Here is an 18,333-nt window from a genome sequence, read left to right on the forward strand (position 1 = left end):
ATCAAAACATGTTCTCATCGATATCCAATGTCTTTAGAAAACATTTTTTTTATAATTTTAAATCACTGTTAACAATTCACGTAAATAAATCCCACTAGAGAATTCTATGCAGTGTCACTATCAAACTCCTTTAAAAATTCTTTTATGCTAAACAATACCGATTGTTTCTATGGTGACTCAGGGTGTGTTTGGCTATGATTTTGATTATGCTTTCTTCATTCACATTCAGATTCATGATTATGTTTTTTATTCCTATTCTAATACTTAAGGAATAGAATAATCATGTTTGATAACTGACATAATTAATCATGAACTATATGAAGCCATTATATTTAGATTCTAACCCTTTTTTGCTTTAATGAATGATACTATGAGATTCATTCGTATATTATCATGAGATTTGATGGTGATAAACCTTTATTGACGGGCTAAGCAAAGTCAATTCGTCGTCGTTGAGATGCAGTAACCTAAAAGTCAGATCCTAACCCTCGAATATACTTTGTGTAAAATGAACGGCTCAGAAAGTAACAAAAATAAAGTAATTGAAACCTTAACAAATCGAAGGGCTAGGATCATCTCAACCTCCACACGATGATCCTAACCTCTCAATATAAACCACATCTTTCCCTTCTCTTCAAAACCCTTCATTTGCAGCAACTTCCTCAAGCCTCTCCAATGGCCTTTACTACATCAACAAATTTCTACCTCTCAATCCCCTCCTTCTCTTCCAAAACCCTTAAACCCAATTTCAAAATCCCCCTCCCAAATTACCCAAAACCCACCTCTCCTCATTCCTTCTCCATCACTAACACCCTCTCACCCTCTCCCAATCCCACCACTACAACTCTCCCCTCTCTTCCCAATCCCTTCACTTCCAGATTTGCCCCTAATGAACCCAGAAAAGGCGCTGACATCCTCGTTGAAGCCCTAGAAAGGGAAGGCGTGACTGATGTTTACGCCTACCCAGGTGGGGCCTCCATGGAAATCCACCAAGCTCTAACGCGCTCCAGTTCCATTAGAAACATTCTCTGCCGCCATGAACAAGGCGAGATCTTTGCTGCAGAGGGTTACGCTCGCGTCACTGGACGCCCTGGAGTCTGCATTGCCACCTCTGGCCCCGGCGCCACTAACCTTGTCAGTGGCCTTGCTGATGCCTTGCTTGACAGCATCCCCATTGTTGCCATCACTGGCCAGGTATTACAATTGTTTTCCCCATGTTTAGGATGTTTCCATAGTTGATAGTACAATAGGTTTCACTTATTTTTTTTGTTAGCATTTATGTGGGGTCTTTCTATTGAAGCATGTACACTGCATCCATGAAAAAAACTTTTGGAAAAATCTGCCGGGCATGTATGATTTGACCGTGCACAAATTAACGTAACGGAAAAGTGAAATAAACACAGGCCACAAGATGAATACTAAGATTTCGTGGTTCGGCCAAGCCTACACCCACGAGCGAGAAACACGATCTTCGACTATGAGAAACACTATATGCCAGAACTACAATGGATTAAACTCAAACCCACAATCCTGCAATCATTTCCTTGCTTCACTCAAACCAAGACCTTAAAAGAGTAACCCGATAGAAACCCACAAGGGAAAACCCAAGAAAAACCCCAATAGCTCTCTCTCCCCCTTTCTCTCCATCCTCTTCTGTTGAGAAAAATCCGCCAGGCAAATCAATCCGATCGCTCACAAATTAAACGGAAAAGTAAAACAACACAAGCAGGCCACAAGATGAACACCAAGATTTTACGTGGTTCGGCCAAGCCTACTCCACGGGCGAGAAACACGATCTTCCACTATGAGAAAACTAATATGCAAGGATTACAATGGATTAAACCAAAACCCACAAACCTGCAACCCTTTCCTTGCTTCTCAAACCCAAGATCGCACCCAAGAGATAATCCGAGAAAAAACCCACGAGAAAGCCCAAGAAGAAACCCCAAGAGAAAAAAAAACATATTTCTCCTCTCTGTCTCTCTCTCTCTCTTCCTTTCTTTCTCTCTCTTCTCTTGATTTTGCAGCCAGACTCCCACGAGAGCCTCTCGTTTTTTTCCTTCTTATATATCCTATAGGTTTTTAGTAAACCTAAAAGAATACACTTTCTATTTTGCCTTGCCTTCCCACCCAAGCAACGATGATGGGAAATAAGGCAACTTTCCCAACAATCTCCACCTTGGCTTATTTTCCAGCCGCCTGAAGATTTTTCGTTGATGTCACCGTCGGTCCGCTATTACTGTAAACCACCATTGGCCTTTTGAAGTACCAGCTACACACCTTCGAATCAATCCTGGTTCTGACTCCTCCTGACTCGATTAACACGGCCAATGCACATGTGTAGCTGCCAACCTGTTGACTCATCTAGTCAACCTTGGAGAGGTATCTCGATCCATCCTCCCCAACGTAGGTACTGTCACCTTCTCACCATCGTCTGCAACCAGGAAACCTGTCTCTGCACCAACTGCGAAAGAGACCCTACGTGTGCGCACACCATTACCTTGTTTCCAACTAGCCATCGAGATCTTAGGAACACTAGTCACCTTGTCTCCGACCAGACGATATTATCCGCCACACTTCTCTCCTTTCATCAGAACATACACTCATGTGTGATTTTCATGGCTCCACCTGCAGCTGAATGCCTGCAACCCCCCGGAGTCCAACCGGCCAAGAGATGCTAGATTCCTTTGCATCTTTAGGACATACGCCTCTGGACCCCGATCCGAGAGAGGCGGGGGATGAGCCCCCACGAATAGTCTCTCTGGAATCATCCACGTGAATGGAGAGCTCTACCAAGGAACTCTCGAAAGAAGAATGCCTCTCACAGCATGAGTGGCGATGTAAGGTGAGATACCTCTCGATTCGGGGACCAGCCAAGATTCGAGGTGTATCTTAAACGAAGAAGAGTCGCCATCCAAGGAATTGGGCCCTGGATCCCATACTATGCTCTGTTGCAACGGATAACCACAGCTATAAAATAAGGTTCGTGCCTGGTTACGAATTTGGAAGGTCCGAAGAGCACCTCATCCGCCCAAGTGCAAACACTTGGTTTCTTATGCCATTTACTTATTGATTTTGAAGAGTTTTGGGTGAAAGTCATGTGAAATGGGAACACATATCTCCGAGAAGACGTCTACCTAATCATGCATGTCTCTGAGATGATAAGTAAGCACACATAAAAGAAATGAAATAAGTGTCACCTAAGAATAGCTAGGTTATGAGTGTCATACCTAATTGGTGTCTAAGTTCTGGTGTGCAAGCACATGCATGCTACAACTAAAGGTATAGGGTCTGTACATGAAAGTAAGAAAGCACAACAAAACACATAACACAAATCAACTCTATACACGACTTGACAAGACGAATCCTAAAACTCTAATGCAATACTTGACTCGGACCAGAATGACCATCCACCCTGGCTGCTCTACGTATCCCGGCCTCGGGAAGAATCAGAATCAACGTAGTTCGATGACCTATTCTAAACTACGATGCCTAACCATCTAGAACCGCTATCCTAGACTCGATTCACTAGACTCGACTGATTTTTAAAGCTTTTTTATACAATTGCTTAAGTTCACGTGAATTGTAATATTTAGGACTCTCTATATGTCCTAACTAATGCAAGTTGATTAGCCTTAAGCTAATACAGGTGGGCCCTATATCCTATGTGTAGCTAGGCTGTGCATCCTAAAGAAAACCATGGGCTGACTATATGCTTCCTAGTCTAGCCATCGGTTCGATTAAATGTCTAACCGACCAGGACTCGAGGCCTCCTAACTCTAGGGACACTCACACGACAAGACACAGCATATCAACACAAATAGGACAGCCTCGTAACTCTAAAACACCCCAAACATCTAAGACAGACTCCTAACTCTAGGGAAGATCGTTTTGAAAAATATTTGATTTTTAAGAGTTTTTCACTTTTTAGGGTTTTGAAATGTTTATTTTTTAAAGGTTTGAAATGTTTATTTTGAAAGGTTTGGCTGGACTTGGGACAAGAATCCCAAGTTGCACTACGTACCCTGTGGAAAGGGATCAAGCCAACATAGTTCGGATTCAGACTCTCCTAAATACTCTCTTAATGACTCAAGATTTTTTAGATTTTTAGTTTTTTAGATGTTTTTCAAGTGTTTTTGACACAAGAGGACAAAATCCTATCATCATAAAGGTAGGATAGACTCCTAATATCCCGCAAAAATTGGATAGCATCCTATGCTTTGCGGGGGAATAGAATCACAACTCTGTAAGGGTTGGACAGCATCCTATACCTTACAGGGGTTGGATAAAATCACATGACTTGATGAGAGGTTGGATAGAATCCTAACCCCTAACATGATAGGCCAGACTCCTGAAAGATTGACTCTCTAACTAAAGACAGACTCTTTAGCTAAAGACTGACTCATATACGAAAGGGACTGACTCCTAGTGCACAATCCTAAGAGGGGAGTGCTAATGAGACTAGGTTAGTCTCCTAAAAGAAGAAGAGATAAAGAAGGGTGATAGTGAGACTGGGCAAGTCTCTTAAACACCGAGGTGGGCTCCAAGTAAACTTATCATTACCCCTGCAATGATAGAACAGGGATATGAGCAACTGACAGACCGAGTTGATCTTCTACTAATAAGGGTATTTTTCTTGTGAAACTTGGATAGATTCTCTAAGGGGTAGGCTCTAAACAAGGCTTGTCTCCAAGAGAGGTGTGCCTTACGAGACATAGTGTGCCTTCTAGTGAGGCTCTGGTTTCAAGGCTCTTATCTAAAAGACTGAGTTAGTCTTATCGCTACCCAAACAAGTCATGACACAAAAGCTCTAAAAAAAAAATGTAGGTAGACAATAAAGTTGTGTTTAACAACTAGACCTAAGAAATGATAGAGGTATACACATAATGAAACAAGATAAGTAGCAATTAACCTGAGCCTCTTACCTCAAATGCATAATAAATGAATTCTTATAACCAATAAAAGAAATAAAGAATGACACTAAAGGAAATTTAAAAGGCAGACATTAGAATATGATCATATCAAGAAGTCTGTTATTGAAATGAAATAACTATTTTGATGTATATCTTAATGTAAGGAATTTAATGATCATTTAAAAAAAAAACAAAAAAACAAAGCCTATATCACCATTTGGCAATCTTATCTGTATCACAATATTGACTAAAATTTATACTAATACTACTATACGATTATCTGTATCAATTTTACAAATGACATAAGTACAAACATATCAAACCATGATCTTGATGAATATAAGACAAAAATTGATGGAAGTATACCATTACATCAACAGAACCACACAAATGTCTACCTCTCTAAGTCGATGGCATCTTCATAAACAAATTAAGAAGAAAAAAATAAACATAAGCAGTTTATGCAGAGACACGAATAATTACTACCTTATTCATACAATTCCCCTGTTCATAAAACGTGAAATTGATCGGTTTATTATAATAAACTTACTCAAAGAATAAGCATCCAAAATCTAGCCATACTATACCCATGTCTTACTTATATATACATGAATATAATATGAGGGGGCGTACAAAATGAAATGGCAGGGGAAACTATACAATATTACATCATCACCAGGTTACTTTATTTGTTGCTAAACTCAAAAAAAAAAAAAAAATGTCACAAAGAATATATCAATAGTTTAAATCATATGACTGCCAAAATACGACCACAATAGAATAGCTACTTTGATTAGGCAGCATTTCACATCTAACCTAATTAGTATCTTAATGTCCCAATCAATAAACCAAACCTATAACAAATGATGTTCTAACATTTCATGTGCATATGAATACCAAGCAAAAAGAAAACTCGTCCATAGTTCCAAATCTTCTTTATCTATGAGATTAGGCTGAATGCAAGTCAATTTGTGATCACTGAAAGATAAGGTATAGATTTCAATGGAGGATTCTTCTTCCAAACTTGAAATCTTTTCTGATCTTTTGCAAACCCCAGAATTAATAGGAATCATAGAGAAATAAGGAGTAAGAATGATATAGTAGTGGAATATAAAGACGTTTTTACAGTTTAAGAGAGTTAATATAGAAGATAGTGATGGTAAGAGGAAGATGGGAGCTGAAAAATTAGTTTTCGACAGTGAAGGTTGGGTTAGGTCGAAGCTATCATTTTACTACTACAACAATGCATAATTTTTATGTTTAGAACAAATAACACTAATGTTAACATGAATTGATCCCAAAAACATCAAATAAACCTGTGTACTCAGGCACAATTCATAGATCACACTTGAAACCAATTAACTTATAACTTTAGCCCATTAATCTAAATTCCACAACTGAAGCAAGCTTATCTTTCCCTCATATGTATTTTACTAATTATGCAAATACATGAATTTCCATTATAATTTTTCAAATCTCGTTTTTTTTTACAAAAACCTATATATCATGTCACTGCCTACATGCTTACAAAAACCAATTAACTTAAAACTTTAGCCCATTAATCTAAATTCCACAACTGAAGCAAGCTTATCTTTCCCTCATGTATTTTACTAATTATGCAAATACATGAATTTCCATTATAATTTTTCAAATCCCGTTTTTTTTTTTTTTTTACAAAAACCTATATATCATGTCACTGTCTACATGCTTTAATCTTGAACAGAACCTCATCAGGAACAACACTCTAAAATAAATTTCAGATGAATACAATTTCTTCAAAGAAACTGATCGATTTTATGTTTTCATAAAAAATAAACAAAACTTATATCTAAAAAAAAAAAATCAATCAATCAAACAAACTGAATTCATGCCATTTAATCAATAATCAAAGCATCTCAATAAAGAAATTAGAGAATGTGGAAAGAAAATTACCAAAACAATAGTCTCAGATCACCTTCTGGCTTCTGCTGAAATTCCTTGACAAAGAACTGAATGTATTGATGATGAGTCCACCAAATAACTTGAGATCAAACTTAGAAAAGCTTGACAAAGATGAAAATCTCATAAACGAAGCTTGAGTTCATCATTATTGAAGATGATTGATTTTTTATACAGAATTAGATCAGATCTAAAAGTATTAAGATGAACTAATCCCTAATTAGTCACAAAATAAGACAGATCCGAACATACACCTCTTGGATCTAAGGTTTTATAGCAAGAATCGAGGATTCTAAGCTCAGATCTGATTTTTTCTTTTGTTATTTCTCTTTTGCCGATGATGAGAATTGGCCAGAAAAGATATTGCCGGAAAAGATCAATCGGAGAAGATGAAATGTCAACGAGTACAGATCTAACAGAGGAGGAAAGAGATGAGCTTGCTGTCAACGAGGACTAGTCAGAATCCAGCCGGAATCCGGCAAGAATTTAGTCGGAGAAGATGAAGCGATGATCGGAGAAGAAGATTTGCTAAGGTTTCGATCAAGATCCCCTTTCTCTCACTTAAATCCTCAGAGTTTCTCTCTCTTGAATTAGGGAAAAAGGAAAACCAGAGATTATTCTTCTTGAAAATGATTTAAACTCATATTTATAGAAAATCTGAGGTGCCGATATTGGCACGATTAATTTGATGGGCGCGCGGTTGCGCAAATTTTGATAGGCGCACGACACAATCGTGTCCTATCCGGATTTGGATTTGTACCGCTCAAGATAATTCACCCCCCTTTTCTGCATTTGCACTACGACACTTCTTCGGTTCGTTCGCTAGGCAAACGCACTCCGATTGCGACGAAATTTCGCAGGGACCTTGGTGGGGCCCTAACCTAGCTTAGGGTGAAGTTTGAGACCCTAATTCATTCATTTAATAGGGTTTTGCACAAATTTGGAGGGTTTAGGGCACGGTCAAAATGGGGTGTCTACAACGCCACACCACCCAAAGTACGAATCACTGCATCAAACATCTTGATCTTCACCGTCCCAACTCCCGTGACGTCATAAGTTGACCCGTCACCCAAGGACATTACACCCGCCCTTGTCTCCTGGAACGTATCAAAATATTCCCTTATAGAGCATACATGAACAGAGGACCCTGAATCTAAAATCCACTCATCATGAGGAGAAGTGTGATTACTTGTGGAGACTGTGAGAACGTCACCATGCTCATCTGTTATTGCCACCGCCGTATTCGTAGCACCATTGTCCACTTGGTCAACTCGGTTAAGACAATTCCGCTTTGTGTGGCCAGATTCCTTGCAACGGTAATATTACACACCCTTTCTGTCGATCCTGGATCTTGACCTGCCTTTTCCTGATCCCCTGTCAGACGACCTTTCTCTTTGATTCCCACCATGAACAACCAACCCATGCTCTTCACTTACATCAAGAACATATTTCTTTCGCATCTCATTCGATAAGAGCGACACCGTGACTTCCTCTAGCTTTATTGTATCCTTACCATACAACAAAGTCGTCACCAGGTTGTCATACGAATCAGGAAGCGAAGTAAGAAGCAAAAGGGCCTTGTCTTCTTCCTTCAACTTTTTGTCAACCTTGTGGAGCTGATCCACAAGCTCGTTGAACACCGTGATGTGTTCCATAAGATCCCCGCCTTCCTGCATCTTCAGCACATACAATTGCTGCTTTAGATAGAACCGGTTGGCCAAGCTTTTTGACATGTAAAGCTTTTCCAACTTCTTACATAATTTAGGCGCATCTTCTTCTTTTATAACATTAAACATAACGCTATCTGCCAGACATAGTTGAATCATGCTGACCACCTTCAACTCAATGTCTTCCCACTCGGCATCTGTCATCTTCTCCAGCTTCCCATCCTATGCCTTCAACGTCGTAGCCAAGCCTTGTTAAACTAGGATGTCCTTTACCCTCGTCTGCCATGGGGTGAAACTGCCTTTTCCGTCAAATCTATCGATATTGAACTGAGTAGAACTTGATTTTACCGCTCCACCTCGAACGAGAATATTTCTTGGACAATCTTTCTACTCCAAAAGATCCAACCACAATACCCGCTATCACTCCACCTAGTCTCGACGATCGCTCCAACCACAGCTCTGATACCACTTGTTGAGAAAAATCCGCAGGGCAAATCAATCCGATTGCGCACAAATTATACGGAAAAGTAAAACAACACAAGCAAGTCACAAGATGGACACTAAGATTTTACGTGGTTCGGCCAGGCCTACTCCGCGGGCGAGAAACACGATCTTCCACTATGAGAAAAACAATATACAAGGATTACAATGGATTGAACTTGCAACTCTCTACTTGCTTCTCAAACCCAAGATTGCACCCAAGAGATAATCCGAGAAAAACCCCACGAGAAAGCCCCAAGAAGAAACCCAAAGAGAAAAAAACCTATTTCCTCTTTGTCTCTCTCCCTCTTCCTTTCTTTCTCTCTCTTCTCTTGATTTTGCAGCCAGACGCCCACGAGAGCCTCTTGTTTTTTTTTTCTTATATATCTCCTATAGGTTTTTAGAAAACCTAAAAGAATACACTTTCTATTTTGCCTTGCCTTCCCACCCAAGCAACGGTGATGGGAAATAAGGCAACTTTCCCAACATCTTTCCTCCCTCCCTCTCTCTCCCTCCTCTCTGCAGCCGGCACAAAAGAGAAACCCTCGCCCAAGAGTCCTAGCTGTGCCACACACTGATTGCTTGACATGAGGGCTTTATACTTAAGGTTTTCCAAGCACCTTGTTGAGAGAAAGAATTAGAGAAGAGAAAGTGAGTTAGAGAGATGATCTCCCCCTCACTAATATATTTATTAATAATGGAGCAGCATAATTACATCTATGCCCTCAGGCTTATTACATATATCCAACTATATCTAACACTCCCCCTCAAGCTAGAATGTAGATATTATAATTCCTAGCTTGCTACAAATATCATTCAACTTTGACTTAGGCAAGGATTTCGTAAATATGTCAGCTAACTGGTCCACAGATCGAGCAAAAGAAACCTTATCTCTCCTTTATGAATTTTCTGACGAATAAAGTGACAATCCACCTCTATATGCTTGGTTCTCTCATGGAAAACAGGATTGGTGGCTATGTGAATTGCAGCTTTATTATCACAATAAAGCTGAGCTGAAGAAGAACAAGGAAAACCAATCTCCGCCGTGAGGGAACGTAACCAAAGGAGCTCCCTACTAGTATAGGACATAGCTCGATATTCTGCCTCAGCACTTGACTTCGAAACAACTTCTTACTTTTTACTTTTCCAAGACACCAGATTGCCCCCAACAAATGTACAGTAGCCAGTGGTTGATCTCTTATCTGCTGGAGATCCTGCCCAATCTGCATCACAATAGCTTTCTATTCTTACATGTCCATTTTTCTTGAATGGTAGCCCTTTCCCTGGTGCTCTTTTCAAACAATGAAGAATCTCAACTACTGCCGCCCAGTGAGAAGTACGAGGAGCACTCATGAACTGACTGACTACTCCAACTGCCTAGGAGATATCTGAGCGAGTAACTGTAAGATATATGAGTTTGCCAACTAGTCGTCTATATCTGCCAGGGTCTTCCAACAGATCTCCTTCCTCTAGAATAAGCTTCACACTAGGATCCATAGGCATATATATAGGCTTTACTCTAAGATTTTTTGTTTCTTCCAGTAGATCTAACACATATTTTCTCTGTGATAGAGATATTCCTTGAGAAGAATAGGCCACCTCTATCCTTAGAAAGTATCTAAGTCGACCTAAATCCTTTGTAGCAAACTCTGTATGTAAGAAACTCTTCAACCTTTGAATTCCTCCTGAGTTGTTTCCTGTAATAATGATGTCATTAACATACACAATCAGAAGGATGCACCCTGCAGAGGATTTATGACTGAATACCGAATGGTCTACTGCACACTGTCTAAGACCAAAGCGAATAACGGCCTCACTAAATCGACCAAACCATGCTCTTGGAGACTGTTTCAAGCCATATAAGGATTTCTTAAGGCGACAAACAGATGACATCTCCCCCTGAGCAGCATACCCTGGAGGCTGCTCCATGTAAACCTCCTCCTGTAGATCGCCATGCAAAAAGACATTCTTCACATCAAGTTGATGCAGAGGCCAACCATGATTAGCTGCCATGGATAAGATGACACGAACTGAAGGAATCTTGGCTACAGGGGAGAAAGTCTCATGATAGTCAACCCCAAAGGTCTGAGTGTACCCCTTAGCAACCGGTCGAGTCCCAGCTGGAAGAGAAACAAGTTCCCATGTTCGGTTGGATCGAAGTGCCCCCATTTCCAGATCCATAGCAGCGCCAGCCAGGATGTTCAAGAGCCTCCTGTAATGATTTTGGTAACTCTATAGAGGACAAGGAAGAAACAAAGGCTTGAAAAGAAGGCGTTAGTCTATCATAAGAAACAAACTGAGAAATAGGATGGGCTGTAGAATGAGACCTAGTACGAGAAGCAATGGGAGAATCAGAAGTAATGGCAGATGATGGTAAAGAAGATACCTCAGTAGGCATGAGTGGGACCTCGACTGTAGCAGACGATGGATGATGAGAAGGAGGTGGAGGCCTCGTCTTCTGCACTCGTCGCTGATATTCTTTTGTAACGGGTGGGCGAACCACTGGAACTGAAGAAGAGGGTGCTGGTTTTGAGTGTGGCGCAAGCTGGAGTGGTACCTGTACAGGGTCAGCAAGCGAATAAACAAGGGTACCTCATCCGGGATGGAACTAGGAGCAGGAGTCGAAGGCCCGAAAAAAGGTTCTGATTCAAAGAATGTTACGTCGTTGGAGACAAACCTCGTCATAAACGAGGACTATAGCAGCGATAACTTTTCTGAGTCCTAGAATAACCCAAAAAGACAACGCTCTGACCGAGAATCAAGTTTGCCCCTACTAGGTCCAAGAAGGGGAACGAAACAGACACACCCAAAGACGCGAGGGAGGAGAGGAAACGGCTCCTGTTGAGGATACAACAGACGAAAAGGAGATGAACCACGAAGGACAGAAGATGGGAGACGATTTGCAAGAAAACATGACGTCAACACTGCCTCTCCCCAAAAAGATTTAGGGACTCGCATTTGAAACAAGAGCGTGCGAGTAACTTCAAGTAGGTATCTCAATTTTCTTTCTACGACACAATTTTGCTGCGACGTGTAGGCACACGAAGATTGATGAATAATTCCATGACCTGTAAGATAATCCTCAAAACCATGTGTAGAAGAGAAATATTCGCGAGCATTATCAGTACGGAGACATTTGATATTGCAATTTAACTGGTTATTTATTTCAACATGAAATTTCTGAAAAGCACTGAAGACCTGTGAGCGGTCTTTCAACAAATAGATTCATGTCATTCGTGAATAATCATCAATAAAAACAATGAAATACCTAAAACCATTATTGGACGCGACCCTAGAGGGCCCCATACATCAGAATGAACTAAACTAAAAGGACTATCGACACGACAGAGGACTCGGGAAGGAAAGGACACCCGGTGAAGCTTCCCAAGTTCACACGACTCGCACTGAAATGGAGAAATAGAAGATGAAACATAAGACGTCTGCTGAAGGTGCTGAAAGGACGGATGACCAAGACGGCAGTGCCACTGAAATGCATCGACGGATGTATGCAGAACTGTAGGAGAACGACTGCAGTAAAGGCGGTAGAGATCATCCACCTCTCGACCCGATCCAATCGTCTTCCCAGTCGAAAGATCATGAAAAACACAATACGATGGATAAAATGAGATGGAGCACTGAAGATTTTTCGTTAATTGGCTAACAAACAATAAGCTAAAAGAAGATTTTGGAATACATAAAACAAATGATAAAGAAATATTAGGTGAAGGACAAATTGTGCCAATATCAGTGATGGTGGAAGTGGACCCATCAGCAAGAGTAATGGTCTGAGTTCCTGTCGGAATGGAATTAAAAGAAGCAAGCTGAGAAGAGTTACCAGTAATGTGATTGGAGGCTCCCGAGTCAATAATTCAAAACCCGGAGCTAGAAAGTAAGGTCGTGGGTGAGCTACCTTGCTGACCAAACCCAGCAGTATGATGGGAGGCATTCTGTCTGAATCGCTGCAGCTCCTCATAATCTGATCTCGTGAATTTGAAAAGTTCATCAACATAAATAGAGACAGGCAAATATGTCACCCTGTCAAACGGATCGGTCACAGTGAGATGAGCTGACTGGCCTGTGCGAAGCTCTGGATGTAGTGTGTAACATGTCTCAATTTGGTGGCCATCCCTATGACAATGAGTACAATAAGGATGACCACGGCCAGCACCAACCCTGCCACCGCCACGGCCACGAGCCCGAGTAGAGTAGCCACCTCCTCTAGGTGGTCGAGACCCACCAAAACTGTCAGAAGAAACTAGAGCTGCACTCTCAGACGGAAGGCTGGGAGATGGATCATCAAGACACTGTTGTGCTCGTAAATAAGTCTCCCGTAATGAGGGAATAGTGCCCGAGCCAAGGACCTGCTGACGGAAGGAAGCAAACTCAGGGCCTAAGCTCTCAAGATAGTGAACAACCCGGATCTGCTCTCGCTGGCGGCGAAGAACATTGATATCAGACGTGAGGGGTAAGTAGATGTCAAGCTGCTGACATAAGGACAAAAACTGGCCATAATGAGTCTCCAAGGACAGATCACCACGGCGAAGACTCATCCACTCAGAGTAAGCAGAGCAAATACGTCGGAGATTCTCAACCCCAGAGTAAGTCAGCGGTATGATCCTAAATCTCCTTCGTTGTGGGAAGGAGAATCATCGTGGATGAAATGGCAGGCGTCATGCTCTGCAATAGAAGACTGCGAATCAAGGCATCTTCCATTTCCCAACGGGTGAAGGATGGGTCCGTACGTGGAGGGGGGTCCTGACGAAGAAAACTGACCTTACCTCTCCCAAGGAGATAGGTTTCAATTGCAACTTTCCAGGGGGGGGGGTCCTGACGAAGAAAACTGATCTTACCTCTCCCAAGGAGATAGGTCTCAATTGCAACTTTCCAGGGGGGGTCCTGACGAAGAAAACTGACCTTACCTCTCCCAAGGAGATAGGTCTCAATTGCAACTTTCCAGGGAAGGTAGTTAGTTCTATCAAATTTGGTAATATTCAACTATGGATATGAACCCTCCACAGGTGCCAAGGTAGGGTGAGACGATGAAGAAGGAACCGACGGTGTGGTAGAAGCATGAGTCTCAGTGGTCATGCCAAGAGATGGATCAATGATGACAGGAGGTTCCATCCAGACAACAAAGATCAAGAAACAAAGAAACCACAACCAAGGGCTCCAACGAGGAGACGTAGAGAAGATGAATAAGAACTAACTAATCCACCAGGAAGCTCATAGAAAAAGCACAAGAAAGGACCAAGTGCATAGAGAGACCCATATAGAGACTAGGAAGATGCCGAAGACGTAGTAAGAAGAGAAAAATCTAACACATCAAAGAAAGAGGGTAAGAAATAAGGCTTTTAACAAAGAAATCCAGACACTGCTTGGGTTTGTATGGGAGGCGCGAGTGGGTTTGAGGGCGGGGGGGGGGGGGGGGGGCAAAACGCTGAACTGCTTGGGTTTGCAGGGGGCGCGAGTGGGTTTGAGGGGGGGGCAAAACGCGGAACATGCTTGGGTTTCAAGGGGCGCGAGTGGGTTTGAGGGGGGGGTGCAAAAAGATGAAATCTGTTTTAGATATGGGGAAGGTTAGGCTTAGGTTTAGGGCGTGGGAGAGATGAAGATGAGAATGAGGAAGGGGTTAGGGAGAGATAAAGATGAGGATGTGGAAAGGGGTTAGGGTTGAGGAATGGAGAAGATGGAGGCTAAGGGGTTTCCCTAGGGCTATGATAGCATGTTGAGAGAAAGAATTAGAGAAGAGAAAGTGAGTTAGAGAGATGATCTCCCCCTCACTAATATATTTATTAATAATGGAGAAGCATAATTACATCTATGCCCTCAGGCCTATTACATATATCCAATTATATCCAACACACCCAAAAGAGCGATGTTTCTATTTTGTCTTTTTGCCTTCCCACCCAAGCAACACCCATGGTGGTGGGAAATAAGGCAACTTTCCCAACAAAAACAAAGGAATGCTCTTAAATCATGTATGACAAATCCAATTCCTAACCCAATAAAAAGAACAGAGAGCTCAAATCTTTCCCAGATTGCATTGTCTTCGATTGATGCTTAGCTTTAATATTGTAGATATTACTTGGTTGGTCAGTAACTGAGTTTAAAAGCATATCATATACATACTGCTAGCTATAATACAAATTATATGAGAAGTGTATCATGAAAGTAAACTTTGAAATATATCACCTGAGTTGGAGGCCATGTTTATTTTCTCCATTTTTTCCTACTCTAGTATTTTTCTTCTCTATTTTTTGTTTTGATAGGTTCCTCGCCGCATGATTGGCACTGATGCCTTCCAAGAAACCCCCATTGTGGAGGTCACTCGCTCCATCACCAAGCACAATTACCTTGTTCTAGACATCGAAGATATCCCGCGGATTGTCCACGAAGCTTTCTTCCTCGCCCACTCCGGCCGCCCTGGGCCTGTCCTCATTGACGTCCCCAAAGACATCCAGCAACAGCTCGCTGTGCCCAAATGGAACCGACCCATGAAGCTCCAAGGCTACATCTCCCGGCTCCCAAAACGCCCCGAGGTATCTCAACTCGAACAGATCTTACGCCTTGTTTCCGAATCGAAGAAACCTGTATTGTATGTTGGTGGTGGGTGTTTGAATTCCAGCTCTGAGCTGAGGCGCTTTGTCGAGCTCACCGGCATCCCTGTCGCGAGTACTCTGATGGGTCTTGGAGCATATCCATGTCCAGACAACTTGTCATTGAAAATGCTTGGAATGCACGGGACTGTCTATGCGAATTATGCAGTGGAAAAATCGGATTTGCTGCTCGCATTTGGTGTCCGCTTCGATGATCGCGTGACAGGTAAATTGGAGGCGTTCGCGAGTCGGGCGAAGATTGTTCATATAGATATTGACCCGGCAGAGATTGGGAAGAACAAGCAGCCCCATGTTTCAATCTGTGCTGATTTGAAGTTGGCGTTGGAAGGGATAAATGAGTTGTTGGAGGAGAGGATGGGAACTACGCAGAAGCTAGATTTTTCGGCTTGGAGGGAAGAACTAATGGAACAAAAGAAAAAGTTCCCATTGACTTATAAGACCTTTGGAGAAGCTATCCCTCCTCAAGAAGCTATTAAGGTTTTGGATGAGCTTACAAACGGCGAAGCGATCATAACCACAGGCGTCGGGCAGCACCAGATGTGGGCTGCTCAGTGGTATGGGTATAAGAGCCCACGCCAGTGGGCTACTTCTAGCGGTTTGGGTGCGATGGGTTTCGGGCTGCCCGCTGCGATTGGGGCTGCTGTGGCTTCCCCTGGTACGACTGTTGTTGACATTGATGGTGATGGAAGCTTCATTATGAATGTTCAGGAATTGGCAACTGTGAGGGTAGAGAACCTGCCTGTAAAGATTATGGTCTTGAACAACCAGCATTTGGGTATGGTTGTTCAATGGGAGGATCGGTTTTATAAGGCAAATCGGGCTCATACGTACTTGGGGAACCCAGAGAAGGACAATGAAATATTCCCGAATTTGTTGAAGTTTGCGGAAGCTTGTGACATACCTGCTGCCCGCGTGACGAAGAGAGGTGAGCTGAGGGAAGCAATCCAGAAGATGTTGGAAACTCCGGGACCTTACTTGTTGGATGTCATTGTGCCTCATCAAGAGCATGTGCTGCCAATGATTCCGAGTGGGGGGGTTTTCAAAGATGTGATCATGGAGGGCGATGGGAGAAGAACATATTGATCATCTTGAGACAGGTAGTCCTGTTTTTTAGGAGTTGTTTATACTCTTAATTCCCAAGTCCGATGGAAAATTACATGTTTTTTTTTCCTGTTGGCTGAGTTAGGTGTTTTACGCAATGTATTTGTTCACATTGCTGAACTGTTTTAGTTTGGTTGTTGTTGCTTAATTATCTTTTGTGGTTTTCTAGTAGATAAGGTCACTTTAGACAGAGCAAAACCTTTTAGAATAGTCTTAATGCCTTAACGGAGTACCCCTACCCCTACCAGTTAAGTTACCGAGTGGATGATCTGCAATTTTCACCTGTAATTTATTAGCTTCTGTGGTAATACCTACAATTTTTTTCCTTTATTATGTAAACAAATGTAAACATTTCAGCGCCTTTGAGTCGTGATAAGTAATCATATGTTTTTCCAATAGCATGTCTCATAAAAGAACGGTTGGGATTGGTTGTTGAATTCTTTTCTTGAAAAAACTGTGTATTCATAAATTGTGTATGTCTGTTAATGACTTAAATGTTGATTTTGTTGCACACCAGATAATGATACTTATTTTTAGAATTGTGTATTGTTGAATTCTTATGTTGTATTGTACGACGATGCATGATTTATGCATATGCTGGTTAGAATTCTTAGGATGCATGCTAATGCAGCACAGTCTGTTGTGGAGTTACTGGTATTATTTTTTTACCTTCATGTCAATAGTTGGTTTATTGGAGAAGTCAGCAAGAGAAACCGGTGAGAATGTTACAGACGACAGAACAGTAGAGGAAAAAAATAAGATGGTGGTCATGGAACCCAGTACGACTTTAGCATACAATGGTTATGCTATGATTGTTTGATTTCATGTTAAGTGGATATCATTTGCAAGTAGTATTTTTGTGGTTTATTTCATTCTAACTAACAATGTGTTGGAGTGATTGTTGTGTCTTTACCTTTGGAAATCATGGTTGATCTTTTGAGGGGATGGATGACCCACACCCACAAATATGCTCAATTACATGGAGGTCATGGTACGGTTAGACTTGCTAAGCAGCCTTACGTGTCCCTCGTGGACAAGCTTGTCTTTTGCAGTGTCAGGACATGGGTGCTTAGCAAGTTTTTCGGTCCTGGTAGACTATTTTCTAATTTTACTGCAGACGTTTTGAGTTGCAAATACAGCTCCTGATGCTGTTGCTGAATTTCTGGTTTGGAATTTGTATATTTTCCAGATTAGGGTACACATGGTAACTTGCTTTAGAGAAGTTAGTATTTTGGACAATAATGCATTTTAGACATGATGCCTATAAAAATAATGAAATTTTAGAGCAGCGCTTATACAAAAAATCTTGGACTTGCGTCTTTCATAACTTGCACAAGTAGACTTCAGGTAATCCTCAGGCTAAAAAAAAATATAACACTTTTCTTATACTTTATGGTGCTTTGGTTCCAATTTAGTATCAAAATCCCTAACAACTACCGGACGAGACATGTTTGGTGACATGGCATCACTAGGATTTCCATATGAAATAACTCAAAAAAGAAGAAATTTCTTAGGTAATTCTCCTTTCCTCCCTCTCCCTCTCCTGTAAACTTGCATTCAGACATAATAAAGCACATGGCTTTACATGGCTTTACCAGGGGTTTACTTGCATCCAAA

General features: G+C 41.6%; 1 protein-coding gene across 1 annotated transcript; it reads left to right on the forward strand.

Moving 5' to 3' along the window:
• The first annotated feature begins 630 nt into the window (after nucleotides 1–630).
• Nucleotides 631–17,112, forward strand: LOC143862623 (acetolactate synthase 2, chloroplastic-like). The gene is made up of 2 exons (XM_077373681.1): nucleotides 631–1,194; nucleotides 15,268–17,112. Exons 1-2 carry the CDS (start codon nucleotides 676–678, stop codon nucleotides 16,696–16,698), a joined length of 1,950 nt encoding a protein of 649 aa, XP_077229796.1. The 5' UTR covers nucleotides 631–675; the 3' UTR covers nucleotides 16,699–17,112.
• The last annotated feature ends 1,221 nt before the right edge of the window (nucleotides 17,113–18,333 follow it).

Source organism: Tasmannia lanceolata, unplaced genomic scaffold (assembly GCF_043159265.1).
Source record: "Tasmannia lanceolata isolate RefF3 unplaced genomic scaffold, GAP_Taslan_0.1 ptg000037l, whole genome shotgun sequence".
Lineage (NCBI taxonomy): Eukaryota > Viridiplantae > Streptophyta > Magnoliopsida > Canellales > Winteraceae > Tasmannia > Tasmannia lanceolata.

Excerpts from the sequence above, each read along its gene's own strand:
- LOC143862623 (XM_077373681.1), top strand. The coding sequence starts at position 676 with ATGGCCTTTACTACATCAACAAATTTCTACCTCTCAATCCCCTCCTTC. Across the intron at positions 1,195-15,267 it reads TTGTTGCCATCACTGGCCAG|GTTCCTCGCCGCATGATTGG; the intron begins GTATTACAATTG and ends TTGTTTTGATAG.